The sequence below is a fragment of the Montipora capricornis genome, chromosome 10 (assembly GCF_036669925.1).
Source record: "Montipora capricornis isolate CH-2021 chromosome 10, ASM3666992v2, whole genome shotgun sequence".
NCBI lineage: Eukaryota > Metazoa > Cnidaria > Anthozoa > Scleractinia > Acroporidae > Montipora > Montipora capricornis.
In genome coordinates, this window is record NC_090892.1 from 54,144,646 (window position 1) to 54,162,489 (window position 17,844).

Below are 17,844 nucleotides of genomic sequence, written 5' to 3' on the forward strand. Positions count from 1 at the left end.
AGGTGGATGTGGAGATGATGGCGTTGTAAAATAAAACTGAAATTATAAATAAATTCTCTTTTCCGGCTTAATGTTCTTTATCTTTGGGAACAACTCAACCGTGAGGGCTGTGTCACGAGAATTTTTCACATTCAGCTTCTGGGATCAAGCAAAATGTAAAAAAACACTTAACCACTTGAAACAGTAAATGGATGTTTGAATAAAACATGAAATATGCAGGGATGAGCAAAATTGAAGAAGATTGAAATAGGTTGCGCCAGATCGGGGTGTTTGAAAACATTTCAGCTAACAGTTTTTCAACGTTTATCTTTGTTGTTTGGAACTTCAATTATGACGGTATGCTCGACGGACATTTTTATGCCACCAAGCTTTGAGTAGTGATGTTTAAAAGTAATTTCTAGGTTGAAGTTAAAGGGAAACGGTCAGCTGTTGCACATGCGCACTGAACACCATTTTTAGCTACTTCGTTGGTCAAGTTTGGAAAGGTTCATTTAAAAGAATGACCAAGTCGGCAGAACACGTTCCTTTAGTTCCTTAGCTTGTATTGATCCGAACAGTTCAAAATGACTCTCACCTTTTCACATAAATAATCACGTAGGACTGAATTAAATGAATAAAAGTATAAACAAAACAGCTTTTCAGTTATACACTTAAAATCGAAAGAAAACCCAAGAGGATTAAAACAGATTTCAGGCAGGTAAAGTCCACGCTCAAAATTTGATTTCGGGTTGAGGTAGACTCCTCAAGACTAGCAGTTACCTAGTGTCCAGGTAGGCACGGTCACAACGTTGAGCATGTTGATGGCGCAAGGGCGAGTATTTGGTGGAACTACACAAAATCAAATGCGATACTTTGATACCGCCCTTTTAAAGCATGCATGGTCACAAGACCAACCAAATCCTGGTTTTCTTTTTCTCAAAAAGCGTTTAGAAGTAGGGGATCCAGAAAGAAAATGATTATAGCAACAATCAATAACAGTTTTTCAACGTTTAGCTTTGTTGCTTGTAACTACGTGGTCAATAACAGAAGAAGAAGTATGTATGTAGGGGAATAGCCCGAGTTCGAGGTCATTTATGGTTCTCATTTCTATGCTCATTTCGGGCCATCTTGGCACATATTGTCCCGAACGTCAATGTTTCCGCTGAGTGAAACGTGAGTGCAGCCGCTGTCTTTCCAAAAGTACTTCCTCTGGACAAAATGAGAAAAGTGCACTCAGACAACAATAAATGGTCCACAATTATATCCAACATACTTTCCACGGATTCCGAACGTGTCAGCATTGTCAAACGTGTTATGTGTTGCGGAGTTATCATTTGGGTGACTGTATTTCGGGAGTAATTCTCGATTGTAAACTTTTTAACCTTAATATCGTCCGTTGCAAGAAACCATCGTATCCTTCTTTCCATGAAACGTGTTTGATTTCGTGTCAAAATTGCTTCACTTAACGCCTGAGCGCAATTAAAGAAATCTTTATAATTGACGTCATTATGCGGCAAGCTCTTTCCAAAAGATATGTCGCCCATTCTAACTTGTATCCCAATCTTAAAAGCCGATCTTTCAAGACTAAGTGAATTCCGCGTTGATTCAAGCCGTTCTTCTAATGTGCGTGTCTTTTGAAAGAGAAATTCAAAAGCACAGCCTACAAAATTGTAATAAGTTCCACTGGAACTGATTCCCAATTCGATGGCATGATTTTTCAAGAATTCGTTTTTCAATAAAACATCGACAAAATACCACATTCCCATTATCATTTCAACGGGGCGGTCAAAGAACGCCTGTAAATCAGTTTTCTTTAGCCAAGCTGCCAACTTTGCTTTGGAATCGATTACGTTAAACGTGTCATTTCTTTTTGGGCGGTATTTGCCCCAAAGATGCTTCCTCGTCTTAAGTTCTTGTAGCTCCTTGACAGGATAATTCCACGCAATGTTATTAGTAGAAAGGTGATGTTCGAGTGGTACCCCTGCATTACTATTCCATTCAATCAAAAATGCTCGTTGGGTTAAAATGGAAAGATAGAGAAGCGACGTAAGTGCTGCTAAGCGGTTACCATAACCAGAACATCCATATTCTTGCTCTTTGCAAGTAAACACAATAAACTTTCGCAGTCTGCGTCCCTCTAAAATATCTTTGTGAAGACTCTTGTATTCTTTTTGCCATTTATGACTGCATGTTTCATTATAACGTTGCCTGTCGGAGTAAAGCCTAGGAAGCATTTTCGAAACCACACCTTCTATCCACGAACCTTTCCCTTGTTGCATTTTATCTTCATCGAGGGTGTTAGCTTTTGTATTAGGTCCGCCTACTGCGCTTTTGCCGTCAATGCCAGCATCTTTTGCGTGAAATTTCATTCCACCCAATTCCCACGGCAAAGGCTTACGTATTTCTAAAATAGGAAGAGAGAATATTTAATGTCAGAGTAAAGTTGGCGTGTATCTCTTCTTTGCCAATGGTAAGTTCCCAATGAATCCTGGGTAGTTCCAGTCCTTTAAGGGCGCTAACGACCAGTAATTGCAGTTGAATCCGTCTTCTCCAAAAGGGACTGAAAATACCCAGGATTCATTAGGATAATAACACAAACAGCGGTGATAAACATTATATTCAAACGCATTTTTTATAAAACTTGACGTTTCGTATGCTAGTCAACATATATTTTCAAAAGTGACCGTTACAATTTTTGAAAACTATATTTATCGTAAACATTAGGGGCCTGGAACCAGGGGTTTGTTCATTCAAGAGCTAAAGCCTTCCCTTAATATCAATATTAGTAGCGAGAAGTTATTGCTGCTTTAGCTATTACTCCTCATTATGTCTAGACACGTACTGCTGCAGATCATTTTTCTCAGTCTAGGAGGTTTCAGATCCCTAATGTTTAGAAAAATTGTAACGGTCACTTTTGAAAATGTATGTTGACTAGCATACGAAACGTCAACTTTTATAAAAAATGCGTTTGAAAACAATGTTTATCACCGCTGTTTGTGTTATTTTCTTAATCAAGCTATGATGGCTTAGAACAAGAGTTTATTCATTAGGAACCTACCTTTGGCACAGGCAAAGGCTCCAGCCCAAATCTGAAGTTCAGGATTTGTCTTTGATTTCGATCTTTTATTTTAGTTTCAAGTCGCGACTGGCTTCCTGTGCATTCCCCAACTTTACTTTATCGATTCATTCAATTGCCCATATTTGTTATTGTTTAAATTCAACTTTGAATTCTTGCATCAACTATATAAATCATGGTAATTTTTGGAATTTATGAATCGGTTTTATCATAGTTACATGTAATAAATATAAGGAGATGGTTATGAAACTCGGCAAATTTTTTTCGTTTGTGTTTTTGTTCGCTGTTTTGGCCCTGGCCATACACAAACCACACTCTTTTTCGAGAAGATAGCCAATCAAAAGTTTCGATTAATTTAGTCAAAACTCAGGCCCCGTCCACACGTATCCGGAAATTTGTGAAAACGCCAATTTTTTTTTTTGACGAATACGGCTTGCGTCCATACGTATCCAGCGTATTTTCCGGCCGTATCCGGAAATTTTTGAAAACGCTTTCCAGAGTGGAAATTTTTTTATCCGATACGAATATGTATACGTGTGGACGGTCGTATCCAGTCGTAACCTTTGATTTCAAGTCCCGACTAGCTTTCTAATATGCATTCCCAAGCTTCAATTTTTTATTTCTGAATCGCGCACATTTCTTGTTATTTTAATTTTTGTAGCAACTCAAGTTATTCTGGAAATTAATCAATCGATGCTACCAGCCTCTATATCAAAAGCCCAAGAGTGGGATTGCGACTTTTAAACGAGGCTGACCGATATTGCACCGTGGCAACGCGTGGCCTACATAGCAACGGAGGCAAAAATTGCAAACAACTATTTTTTCAAAGCATTTTTTTCTGTTTACAATGCAAAAGCTTGGCGGAAGCGAGGAAGAAGAGGTTCCTGGCTCCTGACAGTCGAGACAGCTCTTTGAAATGACGTCTTTAGCGCACATTGAATACTGCCAGATTAGCCCAAAGAGGTAAATTAAATGCTTTCATCTTTGAAAAAGCTATGCAATTCAAAGAAGATCTCACCACCAGACGCGTGAACGTTAAATTTCTCTTGGAAAACCGATATCGCACTCATCACTTCGCAATTCGTGCGATATTGGTTTTTCCGTGAAATTTAACGTGTAATTTCCTCGTTAGGTGGAAAATTTCCACATAGAATATTCATAACTCAAACAAAACAGTTACAACTAGTACCTTCGTCAGCCCAATTTTCGCTGTGCCTGAAATAAACGATGAATGAGAAGACAACAAGAAAACCCAAGGGGACGATTTGCCACTTTTGTGGTTTGCAGATCCTCGACTGTAGAGTCCAGTGGCTCATAACTAGCGAGAAAAAATGTAGTTAATACTTGAAAATATCGAGTGGCCGAAGCCAGGATGAATCATGATAAAATTAAAAAATGCTCTGGTTGGCTAAGAGAACTAAAACGCACAAGTTTTTGTCCCCCTGAACTGCAGTCTTCAACCCGCAAAATGATGAAAAATCAGAATTTTAAAGAAAATAGCATATGTTTTGAAAAAACAAGAAAACAAAAGAGTAAAATTGAGAACCTTGTTAAAAGGAATACTGTACTGTCGGGAGTGAACAAGAGATTCATTGTCCGCATTAGCTCTGATCTAGCCTGTGTACAGCCGCCCGCTCTCCGAAAGAAAAAATTTGAGCGTCTGTGATTTACCGTTAATAATCGTGTTCCGTATCACGTGATTTTTCCTGGAATGCGTGGAAAATGATTTGATTGGTTATTACCCATCAATCATTACATCATTGAAACAACGAGTTTTGATTGGCTTTTATTTTTATTTCTCCACATCAACACCGTGAGAACCACCGTGAGAGATTTTACGATGAGTTCGTGTGTACTTTGAGCACGGTACAAAATACGAATAAAAATCTTTTTGATTGTCAAAGAGGTTTTTCTTTTAAAGTACGAGCGGAATTGTTATCTATGGAGTGTAAAGTGGAAATCGATTCGACGTACATTTGTAGGAATTGTTGTCAGCGCAAAAGAAACGAAAGCGCTCTTCACGAGGTGAATATAGCACTATTCAAAAGATTGTCCACTCGAAAACGTCTCCCGCTATTCCTTACCAGTCAATGTAATCCCAACGCCTTGCTCGGACCAGCCTAGCCATTCTCAAGCACAATCTACAAAGCGTGATGCCGTGGAAGATTTGAGATGTGAACACACCGAGGCAAATAACAGCTCATAGGCAACGATCTGTGCTGTTCTGAAGATCAGAGCCGTACCTTGGTTGGAAGACTTGCAAATACATCCTTTCCTTTAAAGAGTGCTTCTATGCTATAAAGCCAAGGTATCTTAAAACTATCGGAGACGCTCTTCGATGCACGTTTGAAATCTACCTCATTGACCACCATTTTGAGAATTTAGCTCCAACGAAATATGAGCCACGCAAATTTTGGTCAGCGTAGATCACTTAATAATTTATGCAAAATTATTCCGGAAGACGATTACTAACGGTAAATCACAGACGCTCCTCTCCGATTGTTTTTTTTTCGGAGAGCGGGCGACTGTTCACAGGCTACTGTGATCGTGGTGTATCAAGATTCCGGCCAAAAACCTTCTGATCTCTGCGAAAATTGCCTTTGTCAATGATCAACACGTTTTTGAAAAATCAATGGCATGGTCATGAAACCAATAATTCGCAATACTGGACCCTGTGGCCGCTGTTTTTAAACTTTGTGGGTCCCTTTTTTCGTCGTACCGAATGCCCCCAGTTTCACCGATACATGCTGTAAAGAGGTCTGGTTGTGAGACTAGTGGGGGAGACTTCGGGCAGATTCTGTAGGTAGCGGACGAAATCCAAATAAAGACTAATCCCCTTGTGAACAAAATACAAAGTTTTCCCTTACCTTCAGAAAGATCCTAACTTCGAAATCGGGAAGAGTTGTTGAAGCGTTCTTAAAGGGTGATTCAGAGGTTTCGTGACACCTGCGATTTACGGTAGAGATGCAAAAGAGTTATAACTCTTGTCCACTCCCAGGACAATATAGTATTTTTTAAACAAAGATTCTTAATTTTGTTCTTTTGTTTTCTTGTTTCTTCACACCACAAACCTTTTATTTAACATTTCTGATTCTCTGATCATTTCACCCTATGAAGACTGAAAGGTTGTGCCTTTTGCCAGATAACGTTTTTTAGTTCTATGATAATACTGTAAAATAAGTACTATACATCAAAATTGCAATATTATCTCAGTACAAGCTTTGAAGTACGTAGAATCAGTGATAATGTGAAGACAAAGAGATGTCACTAAATTGGGATCTTTGTATTATTTGCCAATGCACTACTCGTGAAGCTTTAAGATATCCCATGAAATCCCACTCATTCGACAGCAATGTTTTACAGTAACTTTCTTACCAACTTAACCCACTTTAAGGACCTGAATTCTCTGCCAGTGGAACTGAAGTTTAATACTGATACCACAACAACTGATGACCTTATAAAGAATAACGCCAAATGGCATCAGTCCTGCCAGTTAAAATTTAGCTCGTCCAAGCTGAAAAAAGTTCAAAAGAAAAAAGCCCACCATCCGATGGCCATGAAAACCCACATCCTATATCCAATAAACGTCTTAAAGTGGCAGAAAGTTATGAAAATAGGTGTTTATCTTGTGGTGAGGGAAACAAACTTGGTGTACTTCATGGCTTCACCACAATTGAAGCGGACAGAAATCTTCGCCGAATTGTCACAGATTTGCAAGACTTCGAACTGTTGGCAAAAATATCTGGGGGAGACCTGATTGCTGTTAACTACACTTGTAGGTCTATGCAACCTAGAAACAATTATAGCACGACAAGCACTCTAATGTTTTCATTTGCTCAAATTGGAGTTTAAACCAATCAGAGAGTAAGTAAAAATCTAGAGCTTGTTAGCATCATGTTGAAAAAACAGAATTTTTATCGGTTTTGTATGCCTAAGAAACACATCGATTAGAAAAAAATGGCTCCCAATCAGGCTTGCAAAGCATCATGGACCTTCATTTGTTTACTGAAAATAAATATCAAATGTGGCATCAACGCTGCTTGACTTATTTTTCGAGCGTGTAAGTAGTTTTGACGAGCTTAAATAATCCTTTAGCCTGAGACCACATTTTCCCCAATATGCTTGGTAACCAGACAATGTCAATTATGGTTATATTTCATTTATTTGCTGCACCAGCAAAAGAAAAAAAGATTCAGTTGGACACCGGTCCTAAAACTGTTCAGTATACCCTAAGGCAGCTGTGTACCAAATTTGGTGCTTTTGTCCGCTCTGTATAGATCCGGTCAATTTTCTGCACTTAGCCACCCGACTAATTGGCTGTCGAAACAAAGGGTCTTTTGTTCCAGGGGTTGGCACATTTGAATAACAAAAACAATGTTTGTAAATAGATATCTTCCCTATATTACGCTGACCAATTAGAAACACAGTGTACATGAAAATTAGCTATTTACAATATCGATAATCGTATAAAAATAACAACTTTCTTTAATTTTCCAGACATATTTCGACGGTACATCTGTCATCTTCAGTGTTACATATTTTGAAATCGCCGTTGAATTTAAAGCGCGCGCGATCTTACAAACTTCGTTACATTGCGTTGTCAATATTGCGTATTAAATCAAAACAGTACAAAACAAAAATTTAAATGAGTGACGCTTAGTTCCTTACAGGGAGAGAGTCAGGTTAATGTGTTTCACCTGCTGGTTGAGATCGGGCTTCTCCCATTTTATATACATGGATTCCTTAAGCTTCACTTGGTACTTAGTGGCTGCAGAGTCCAGGATCTCAAAGCAATCCGGTGTGCAGGATGCCTTACAAAACTCTGAACTCTGCAGATGTTTAAAAACGTTCGAAGATCTGTCTGAAAGTAAGTGCTCGCGCACTCGTGTGGAGAAGTGTCGGCTGGTTTCACCAACATAACAAGCATTCCAACTTGCATCCGAAAATTTATAGACCACACGCGTGCGAAGCCCTACAGGGACAGCATCTTTCACATTAAAAAGATTCCTGACTTTGAAAGTAGTGAAGACTAACCTTATATCAATAGGTTTACATAACCGATTAGCAAGTTTGCGTATACACCTCTGTGCCGTGACTGAGAAGTGCCCAACGTAAGGGATTTTAAAAAAAAACTTAGGTGTTTCCTGGGGCTCGATTCCTGAATGAGACTGTGTTTTCCCTCCCTTGACTGCTGTCTGAATATATTTAGAAATATATTTGTTGATAAGGTTCTCAGGGAAGAGATTCCTCCGCAGAATGACAGACAATTTTTGAAGGTCAGTATGGAACCCCATCCAAGTGTTGTTTATCTTAAAAGTTCTATCAATCAAGGTTTTGATTAACCCCAATTTGTAGGTAAAGGGGCAAAAACTGGTGAGCAAACCTGTGAAAGTTTTTTTCCGGTAAACGGTGGTTACACTTTGGTGCGGGTCAGTGTTATTGATTAGAACATCTAGGAAAGGTAGAACATGGTCAGCTTCCCGTTCCATTGTAAAGCGTATATTGGGGTGTTGATTGTTGATGTAATTGAAGAAAAGGGTTGCATCCCGTTCAGAGCGGAAAAGGCAAAATGTATCGTCTACGTAGCACCTCTGAATCCCCGTATTGATCCCACCATATATTCTCATGGTGACCCATAAAGAGATTGGCGAGAACAGGGGCAAGGGGGGACCCCATGGCTACACCATCCAGAGTTCAGAGTTTTGTAAGGCATCCTGCACACCGGATTGCTTTGAGATCCTGGACTCTGCAGCCACTAAGTACCAAGTGAAGCTTAAGGAATCCATGTATATAAAATGGGAGAAGCCCGATCTCAACCAGCAGGTGAAACACATTAACCTGACTCTCTCCCTGTAAGGAACTAAGCGTCACTCATTTAAAAATGTTTGTTTTGTACTGTTTTGATTTAATACGCAATATTGACAACGCAATGTAACGAAGTTTGTAAGATCGCGCGCGCTTTAAATTCAACGGCGATTTCAAAATATGTAACACTGAAGATGACGGATGTACCGTCGAAACACATCTGGAAAATTAAAGAAAGTTGTTATTTTTATATGACTATCTATATTGTTGCTGCTATCTAGACCTTTTGGATCAATATCGATAAGCTAATAAAAGTAACATAAGTTGTAGGATTAGAAAGCAAAAACAAATAGAAGTAAAAGTAAAAACATATTATAATTCAACTTGACCAACTTTCTTTTAAGAAGTGTATCACGCGTTGGGGGCTTAAGCATTAATTAACGTTGTTGAGAAGTGGCTCTATATCATGGCAAGAAATATCTAATTAACTTTTACAATTTTGGATATCTTGCTAATCAGGAGGCTTGTAAATGGAAACTATTGCTAAAAATCCGAAGCTCTGGATTCAAATCCAGTCTTCAGGAGATGTTTTTTTCTCTCAGCTCATTTGCTCATATTGTATCTTCAAAATTAACATTAATAATTCATGAGCGCAATATCTCATCAGATGAGAGAATATCAATCACATTCATGCATCTGCATAGCCGATATAGAATGGTCTTCATGAAAAGGCCGATGGTTTTTGATTTCAGTCTCGAGGAAAATCGGTGTAGATTACAAAACAATTAAAATATCTTCGAGTTTTTTATTAAAATACGATTACCGAAGTCTTTATGATAAGATCACGGCAATAAACGTGTAACAAGACGCCTCGTGGCGCTTACGTAGGATGCTGCTGTTTGTGTAAAATGTGCAGGTTGGCTGCAAATGTCACGGATCCCTGAAGCCAACTGAGAATCTCAGAGGGACGTGGTAAAAGCGCTATTAAAGGAGGGTTAAATGTGATGAGAATCGACCTTTGCAATTTCAAGCGTTTTCATGGGCACTAGCGACTAGCCAATCACTTCTTCAAAAACTCGACCTTTACCTTCAGGCCACGCACGCATAAATTCCATAACAGTACTCCCGTAGTGAAAATTTCAATCACAAAGGCCAGATAAATTAAACTCGGCTGTCATATAACTTCAGTAACAAAACAGTTTTCCTTATTTCAGTTTTTCATTCCTGTGAAGTTTTAGTTTTCTTACCTCGTTAACCGACTTCAAGCATTTACACGAATCAATCGTATCTGTATGTACTCACATTCAATAAAAAAACAATTTTAGTTACATTTATTTACGGCAAGAACCGGAAATAAATGCAAGAGGTGTAATATTCTTGCGTTGATCGCTGTTCTATCGCGCTTGATCGACAAAAATCGATTTCAGAGGAAGCTTAGGTTGCTACTCATCTCTTAGAGTAGACGAAGATCTCTTGAATTCAGTCTGAGAATGAAGTAATTCGAAGAAGGGAAGTGTTGTGTGTGTGTGTGTCTGTGTTGGGAAGTCCGTGTCGGCTTTTCTCATTACCGTTCGAAAGAAAATAAAAAGAGACATGCATTTGTATATGTCCTACTGTACAATGACAGTATCAAGCCAAGAGCTTCGTGACAGACACGTGCCTAATTACCATATCTGACCATTATGAAAACGACACACAAGCGAATTTTGAACGTGGTCTGCCTTAGGCATTCCACGTAAAAATGCGACCCAGCGAAATAACATGAATCATATAAGTTGCATACCTTAAAGCAAGAAAACACTTTAGAAACTAGACGCCTGTTGGCGTTTACGTGGGATGCACTATTTGATGGAAAGATTAGTTTTGATGACTTTACTGTAGTGAGATTTTGTTCGTATTTGCGACTAGTTTGCGAGTCGAGTTTTCCGCATTTTAATAGAAAATAATCTGAAGAGTCTCCTTATTTGTTTCAAACTTGCAGCCATCAAAATTAGAGATTTCAAATGAATTTCTGTTGAAAGATCTCAACAATCAATTTGTTGCAAGTTTAAACGAACAAAGGGGTGCAATTGCGATTAAAGAGCGTAACGCGCGAATTATTTTACTCTAAAGTATATTCACCTCAAGAAAGATCATACATGTTATAATGCTAACTGTTTATTCAAGAAAACTTAACTTATTCAACTTATTAACTTATTCAAGAAAACTCAAGCTAAGCAGATGAAATAATGAATTGTTGATTCGAGGATTTGTTTTCATTGTATAATTTTGTAGATTGGAAAAGGTTTTGTTAAGAATGACTGATCGAATCGCTTCGGACCATGAGCTCTTTTCAGAGCCTTCATTGCGCCCCAGCGAGGTATTTCTTTCTGACAACGCGAAGGCGTTCGACAGGACGGGATAATCTCTTGCCATCGCGGGAAACGAAGGTGACTTAGATAGTAATAATCGGAAATTCAGTTGCACGATCCGACTTCGCCTTCGATTTGCGTTGATAGTCCGTTCCACGTACGGGGATAGGCCAGCATCGTGTAGTTCTTGGTCGCTGATGTCCATTGGTGTCTACTGGATCTGTACTGGTAGGTTTGGGAACAGGAAACGGACCACGTCGTGGCGAATCACAAGTGATTCCTCATGCTGAAGTGGAACTTTCATTCCTCTTTCAAACACAAGTCCGGTCCGCTCTCTAGCTTCTTCCACTCGTACTGGACCTGGGTTGGGATTTTCAACACCTCTATAGGTGAGCTTTTGGCTCTCATGTATTCTTGCTGCGGTAATAGTAACCTTGCCACAGTACCATGAACAGAGGCCTTCGGTTGCACATTTTCTTGGCAACTATCCGCTCAGCTTGATATGATGCCGAAAACGTCAGGTTTTCTATCGCGGCAGTTTCTAGGCTCTTATAATACTTCTCAGGTGGACGTCTACGTTTCCCCATCTTCATAACGAATCGAATATTGTGGCTAAAAGAAAAAAAAACTGAAGTATATCTAGAGTTGATTGGCAGGCCAAAGGGATGCTAGGGCACCAATAGATATCGTCTATTAGACAAAAGATGTTCAGAGAAAGCGTCGCCATAACTTCAAAAGTTTTCAACGCAATGTTTCCGAATGGATTTTTTTTCCTTCTATCAATTGAAGCTCGTCATGTAACGTCTGCGCCTTCGAAAACTAAACACTCACAATCAGAAGGATGTGTTTATTTACAACACAATCATTTTGCGAGCGTAGGGTTCATTTGACCATCAGGTCATCATTCTGTGTATTCTATATAACTTTTGTCCAAACAATCAAATCTAAAAATTATCTATTCTATAAAGCAAAATGGAAAATGTTAACCGTGCCGTAAAATGTTCCTTGCGAAATATGCTCATATGTGCGATTTTACAACACAAAAGATAAGACAATAGCGCTCTCCATTCATTGTTTAGTTTGTCACCTACATCATGTTAATCGATGCTCTTTCTAAGCGTTCACGCACGATGACGCACGATATCAACTGAAGCTTAAATGTACCGAGAACAATATGCATTCTGCGCGATGATAAACACCCACAATCAGAAGAATGTGTTTACTTACAACACAATCATTTCGCAAGCGCAGGGTTCGTTTGACCATCAGTTCATCATTCTGTGTGTTCTATATAACTTTTGTCCAAACAAACAAATCTAAAAAGTATCTATTCTATAAAGCAAAATGGGAAATCTTAACGGTGATGTAAAATGGTCCTTGCTAAATATGCTCATATGTGCGATTTTACGACACCAAAAATAAGACAATAGCGCTCTCCCTTCATTCTTTAGGTTGTCACCTACATCAAGCTAATGAACGTCGTTGTGCGTTCGGCCTGGCAACCAATGATCAATGCTCTATATTCTATCTAAGCGTTCACGCATGATGACGCACGATATCAACTGGAGCTAAAATGTCCCAGGAACAATAGGCATTCTAGACGATGATTAAATAACGGAGAAAATTAAGTAAACGTTGATTTGTGCTATTGCTCTTATTTTTCAATCATCATATGTAAATACAAACTTGTTTAGTTTTCCTATAGAAAAGACAAGGTTTTTCCATCAATACAGGGTGGTAAAATTAATAGTAAAGATACTAGGTATATTGTCTTGTTTTTTTCTAAAATTATTTTTTAACGCTATGAAGTCTGCACGTACGCAACAAAATTAAACAATATAACTTCTTGGTTGGGAAAAACCCTGCCGTGACTGTTCAGTGACAGTGAGGATCTTACGTGTGTTATTGTTTACACCAAATGATATATTATCGTTGATAATATGCGCTTCTTTTAATTATTCGTGATAACGTACGGAATAAAGATGCGATGTAAAGCATGTGGAATTCGTCTCCACAAATACTTCCCACACCTCTTGGGCTAAATTTCAGAATACCCCGCAACACTAGCTATTCTGCGTAGCTACTGTAAATGGCTACGCAGAAATGCAATTCTGCAATAGGCCACGTTCGATATCTCAATATTCACATACGGCTACGTACAAGACGTTTCGTTAAACTTGAACATTACTCTGTTCCGAAATCCACTTGAGACCTGCCAGACAAAGAAAACAGAACTGAGCCGTCACATCTGACCATAACGCCTCCTAGCTCCATAATAGAGTTGGCCGCCTAATACAGCTAATCAATACAACATTTGTATGAGCGAAAACTCGGGACTTTGAAAACTGGCCGCTTAATACAGGGCCGTTATATACAGGTTCGACTGTATATCGAACTCGGCCTTTACTTTCGCATCTATTACTCTCGCATCTACAGTTATTAGGTTTAGGAACTGATATTTCAGACTGGTTTAGCTTTCAGTTATTGTAGTGCTTATCAACAGTTATTTGGGCCCAAGTAACTTCCCTGAATTATAAATAAGTAACACGGAGTGGCCGAGTAGACGGGTAGCCACTTTCCCAAGGACTTGAGTGAATTATAAATAAATTAAAACGGAGTATCCGCGTAGACGCGTAGCCACTTTCCAGAGGACTTAAGTAAATTATGAATAAATTACCACAGAATAGCCGCGTAGCCATTTTCCAAAGAACTTGAGTGAATTATTAAGAATAACTGAGAACTCGAGTTGCCGCGTAGACAACTTATTGCCGGCTGCACCGTGTAGCTAGAGACGCGGGGAATACTGCAATTGCTCCTTCCCTTGTATTTCATCTATAATTACATGTTCCAGCATTCGGCAAAGTCCCTTTTTGGCTTATGGCTATTTCTGCTTAGGTGACCTCACACACCATAAGCTGTTTTAGAGAAATCACTGCCAAGCCGGCCACTTCTGCTGGAGAGAATAGGATAGCCACAACACCGGGGACTACTGACGAATAGTGTGTGGATTCTTTAACGTCCGACAGAGAACTTATGAACATAGAAGGTATTTGTGAGACGGGGCCTATGGTTTATAGTCCTTATAGTTTGGGTTCACATTCAATAATATTCCGAAGGAATCTTACCTCTCAAGTGCTCTCTTGAAATCGACCGTGCACGCTCTGCAAGCGAAACCCACATACACAATAAACTTTCACAAGCATGTCACCTTTGTCATATTACCTTGCACGTGATTACACGGCGGACCCACTCAAATCGCAGGGTATAAATACTTTCAAGCTATAACATAATGCTTTCATTGTCTGTCACAAGCGGTAAAGGACAATACAAAACATTTGAATAAATGTGAATATTTTTCATGATTACGAGACGCCAGGCAACTTACCTTTATGTATTCGCCTAAAAACAAACAACTGCATACTCAGTTAGCGGGTCACAACCTCGGTAAAAGTCTGTTCAGTAATTTCCGGGTCACAGTAAAATTTCACAGTAGTATTTATATATGGATTGCAATTAGCTTTCTTAGCGTATGGCTTATACGCGTGGTTTGCATGAGTTGAATTGCACTTGGTAAACTCAAAGAGATCGTCAAAGTTTAACTTGTTTATACTAAAAACGATTTTGTAACATGAACTAAAGAAAGATATAACCAAGGCGTTTCAAGTGTAGGCCACTTCAGCTTCCTTAGACGATCTTCGTATTCAATCAAAGGCTCCCCACGTTTTTGCCTAAGAGCAAGCCAAGAAGCTCTTCGCTGAACTTTTTCTAACGCCAGTATATCCTCAGATAAGTACGGATTCCAGACCGGGGCAGCGTATTCAAGAACTGAGCGCACAAGAGATTTGTACAACGCAGAAAATGCATCCCGATTTGACAAGCCTACTGTTGTGTGAATCAAGCCCAACAATTTGTTGGCTTTATTAACGGTCACGTTAACATTTTCACTCCACGATAAATCCGAAGAGACTATGATACCCAGGTCGTTGACGCAGAACATAGATAGAAACAAAATTGGGCCCAAGATCGTGCCCTGTGTTACACAAGATCAAGATGAGTAAGTTCCTCGAACAACAACGCGTTGTTTGCGGTCAAAAAGCTTCTGAACCAACGGAGCAGTGGACCTTCCAACCCGTGGCATTTTAATTTGAGCAAAGCCGTTCGTGAGGTACGGAACTAGTCAAACGCTTTTCAGAAATCTAAGAATATAACATCTGATCATAGCTAACTATGATCTGATGATTCAGTAGGTCTTGATTTATTTCTTGATAAAGCCCAGTCATCAAAAAAACACAGCAACTGAGTTAGAGTTGATTTTACTTCAAGAAAATCACTGGTTTGAGTTCTTGGGCCTTCCAGAAGTTTACTACACGATCTTTGGCAATTTTCTCGCTAACTTTATATGCGATGGAGGTGAGTGAAATTTGACGGTAGTTTTCTCTGCAATCTTTTCTACCCCTTTTTGTGGACAGGAACAAATTACCTATTTTCCAGGCATACGGTACTTCTCCAGCTAGAAATGATCTATTTGAAACTGAACAAAAGGACTGATCGATTTCAATCGCGCATTCTTTTAATTCCCGATGCGTGAGGTGGTCCGGCCCCGGGGACTTGTAAGGATTTAGGTTTCTCAAAAGGCGGGAAACCTCATCTGCGTTACAAAAGATATTTGACAATTTAGAATCCACAACATCAGCGTATGCAGGGAAATTTCCATAATCTTTTAACGGAAACACACTTGGGAAATATAAATTCATACTTTAAGCGATTTCCAAGTCGTCAGTCAGGGTAACGTCATCCGCTTTCAGTGTTGCATGGAGTGTAAGTTCGTTCGATCCTTTGTGTACGGTGGAAACAAAAATCCAGAATGCATTTGGGTTTCCCAAAGATATTAGATCTTCAGATATTTTGCTGATGTGTTCTCCCTGAGCAGAATTATAAACTTTCTTTAAAACATTGTTCAGATCACCGTATACTTTCCAATCTTTTTTGTAGTCCAGATCTTTAATTTTGGCTCTCTTGTACGTTTGAGTTAGAGAAACAAATGCATGAGAGGGATATCCTGAAAATTACAACAATGAAATCTAATGACACATTTGTCTGGGCGCAATTTAAAAGACAACGCAATATCGTCAATGAAACGATAAAGCAAGCTAAGCAGTCCTTATATCCCTGAACTAGTTTTAGTGATCAACAACAAAACCAACGGAATTGGCAGAGGAATTTAACCATCATTTTGCCCCCTCCCCACCCACCCCGGTCATTTTGCCACCATAGGCACAATAGATTTAGCCAAGCCTAAAAGCGGAGCTCCCTGGTTATTTAATCCTACTGCCTGTAGGGTTAGTGAAAATAAAAGGTTTCGAATGGTCCGCGTTTTGATGTTTCCGGTTGCTGCTTTCATAATTAAATCATTTTCTTTGCTTTCTTCTGTAGAAAAATTCATTGCCTAACTAGTGAATTCCATAGTAAATCAGTTTACGCTAAAAACCGGTATCGCATGAATCACAAAGCAACGAGAGCGATGTCGGTTTTTTGAGTGGAATTCACCAGTTTTGCAATGAATTTATGTCGAACCGTACGAGTTTTAAAAGAAAACAAGCACACCCTCAGCGAGTGAATGGAAAAGGAGAAAAGCCATTTCGGAGTCAACTGTCAATACCCAGGGAATAGAAATCTCGCTAAAATTAGATAAGATAAAAACATTTGTCAGTTCAAGGTCAAAAACAGAGTTTTACTGATGTACTTTGTTGAACTTTATCTCTGAAAACGAGATCATTCACATTTTGATTTATTTCATTGAAACATGCCAAGTTGGCTTGGAACAAGAATCGGCAAAATACGGCAATGCAACCAAGAAAGCACGAACTTCAAACAGGATTCGCTCCAACACTAAATTACCTTTTGGTGCTTTAAACAAACTTCTGAAAACAAGGGGGGGGGGGGGGGGGGTGTGGTCAGTCTCGTGGTCAGTCTCGCGGGCTCAGAAAACCTGGTCAGCAGTCGACTTAAAAAACCCAGCTAACCTCGATGAACTCTAAGCTTGAGCCCGCGATATGGCCACGTGATACTGGTCAGCGGATACCTTGTTTTGACAGGTGTCACTTGATCAAAACATGGATGTCCAATGTCAAAGATGTATCCTGTAAAATTGCATGATACTGGTCGGATTGGCATACACATTGGGATACATGGCATACATGGAGGGGTGGACGTCCTTCCTTACGTATTTACGTCGCAACTTTCCAGGAACTGAATGGGCCATTTCCGAGTTGCTGTTTGTAAAGGTTTCGAAATGAGTCTTGGTGCTCAACTATTGTGAGGGAAATGAGATTGATTTGCATAAGAATACGCAACTCAAAGCCATTTGAATGGTTGTGCACCAGGACTCGCTTTGAAGCTGAGGCATGTAGCAACTCGGAAATGGGCTATTAGGTAGTACGGTGGCCCACAACTGTGACATCAAATTAAAATTTGCTGCCTTGTGTTCACGTTCTCCTTAAAACTTGAGAATTCGTCACTTCACGTCGCAGATTTGCCGAAGACGTCAAAGAAATGTACAAAAATGAAAAATGCACGTGAAGTGCGTGCAAACTTATTGTTTTTGCTCGTTAAATATGCAACTTTTGTGACGTT

General features: G+C 39.3%; 1 protein-coding gene across 1 annotated transcript; it reads right to left on the bottom strand.

Moving 5' to 3' along the window:
• Positions 1-289: 289 nt before the first annotated feature.
• LOC138020452 (uncharacterized) lies at positions 290-14,356 on the bottom strand. The gene is made up of 3 exons (XM_068867439.1): positions 14,337-14,356; positions 4,245-4,373; positions 290-2,383 (listed from the first exon to the last, which is right to left on the bottom strand). Exons 2-3 carry the CDS (start codon positions 4,369-4,371, stop codon positions 1,068-1,070), a joined length of 1,443 nt encoding a protein of 480 aa, XP_068723540.1. The 5' UTR covers positions 4,372-4,373; positions 14,337-14,356; the 3' UTR covers positions 290-1,067.
• Positions 14,357-17,844: the final 3,488 nt, after the last annotated feature.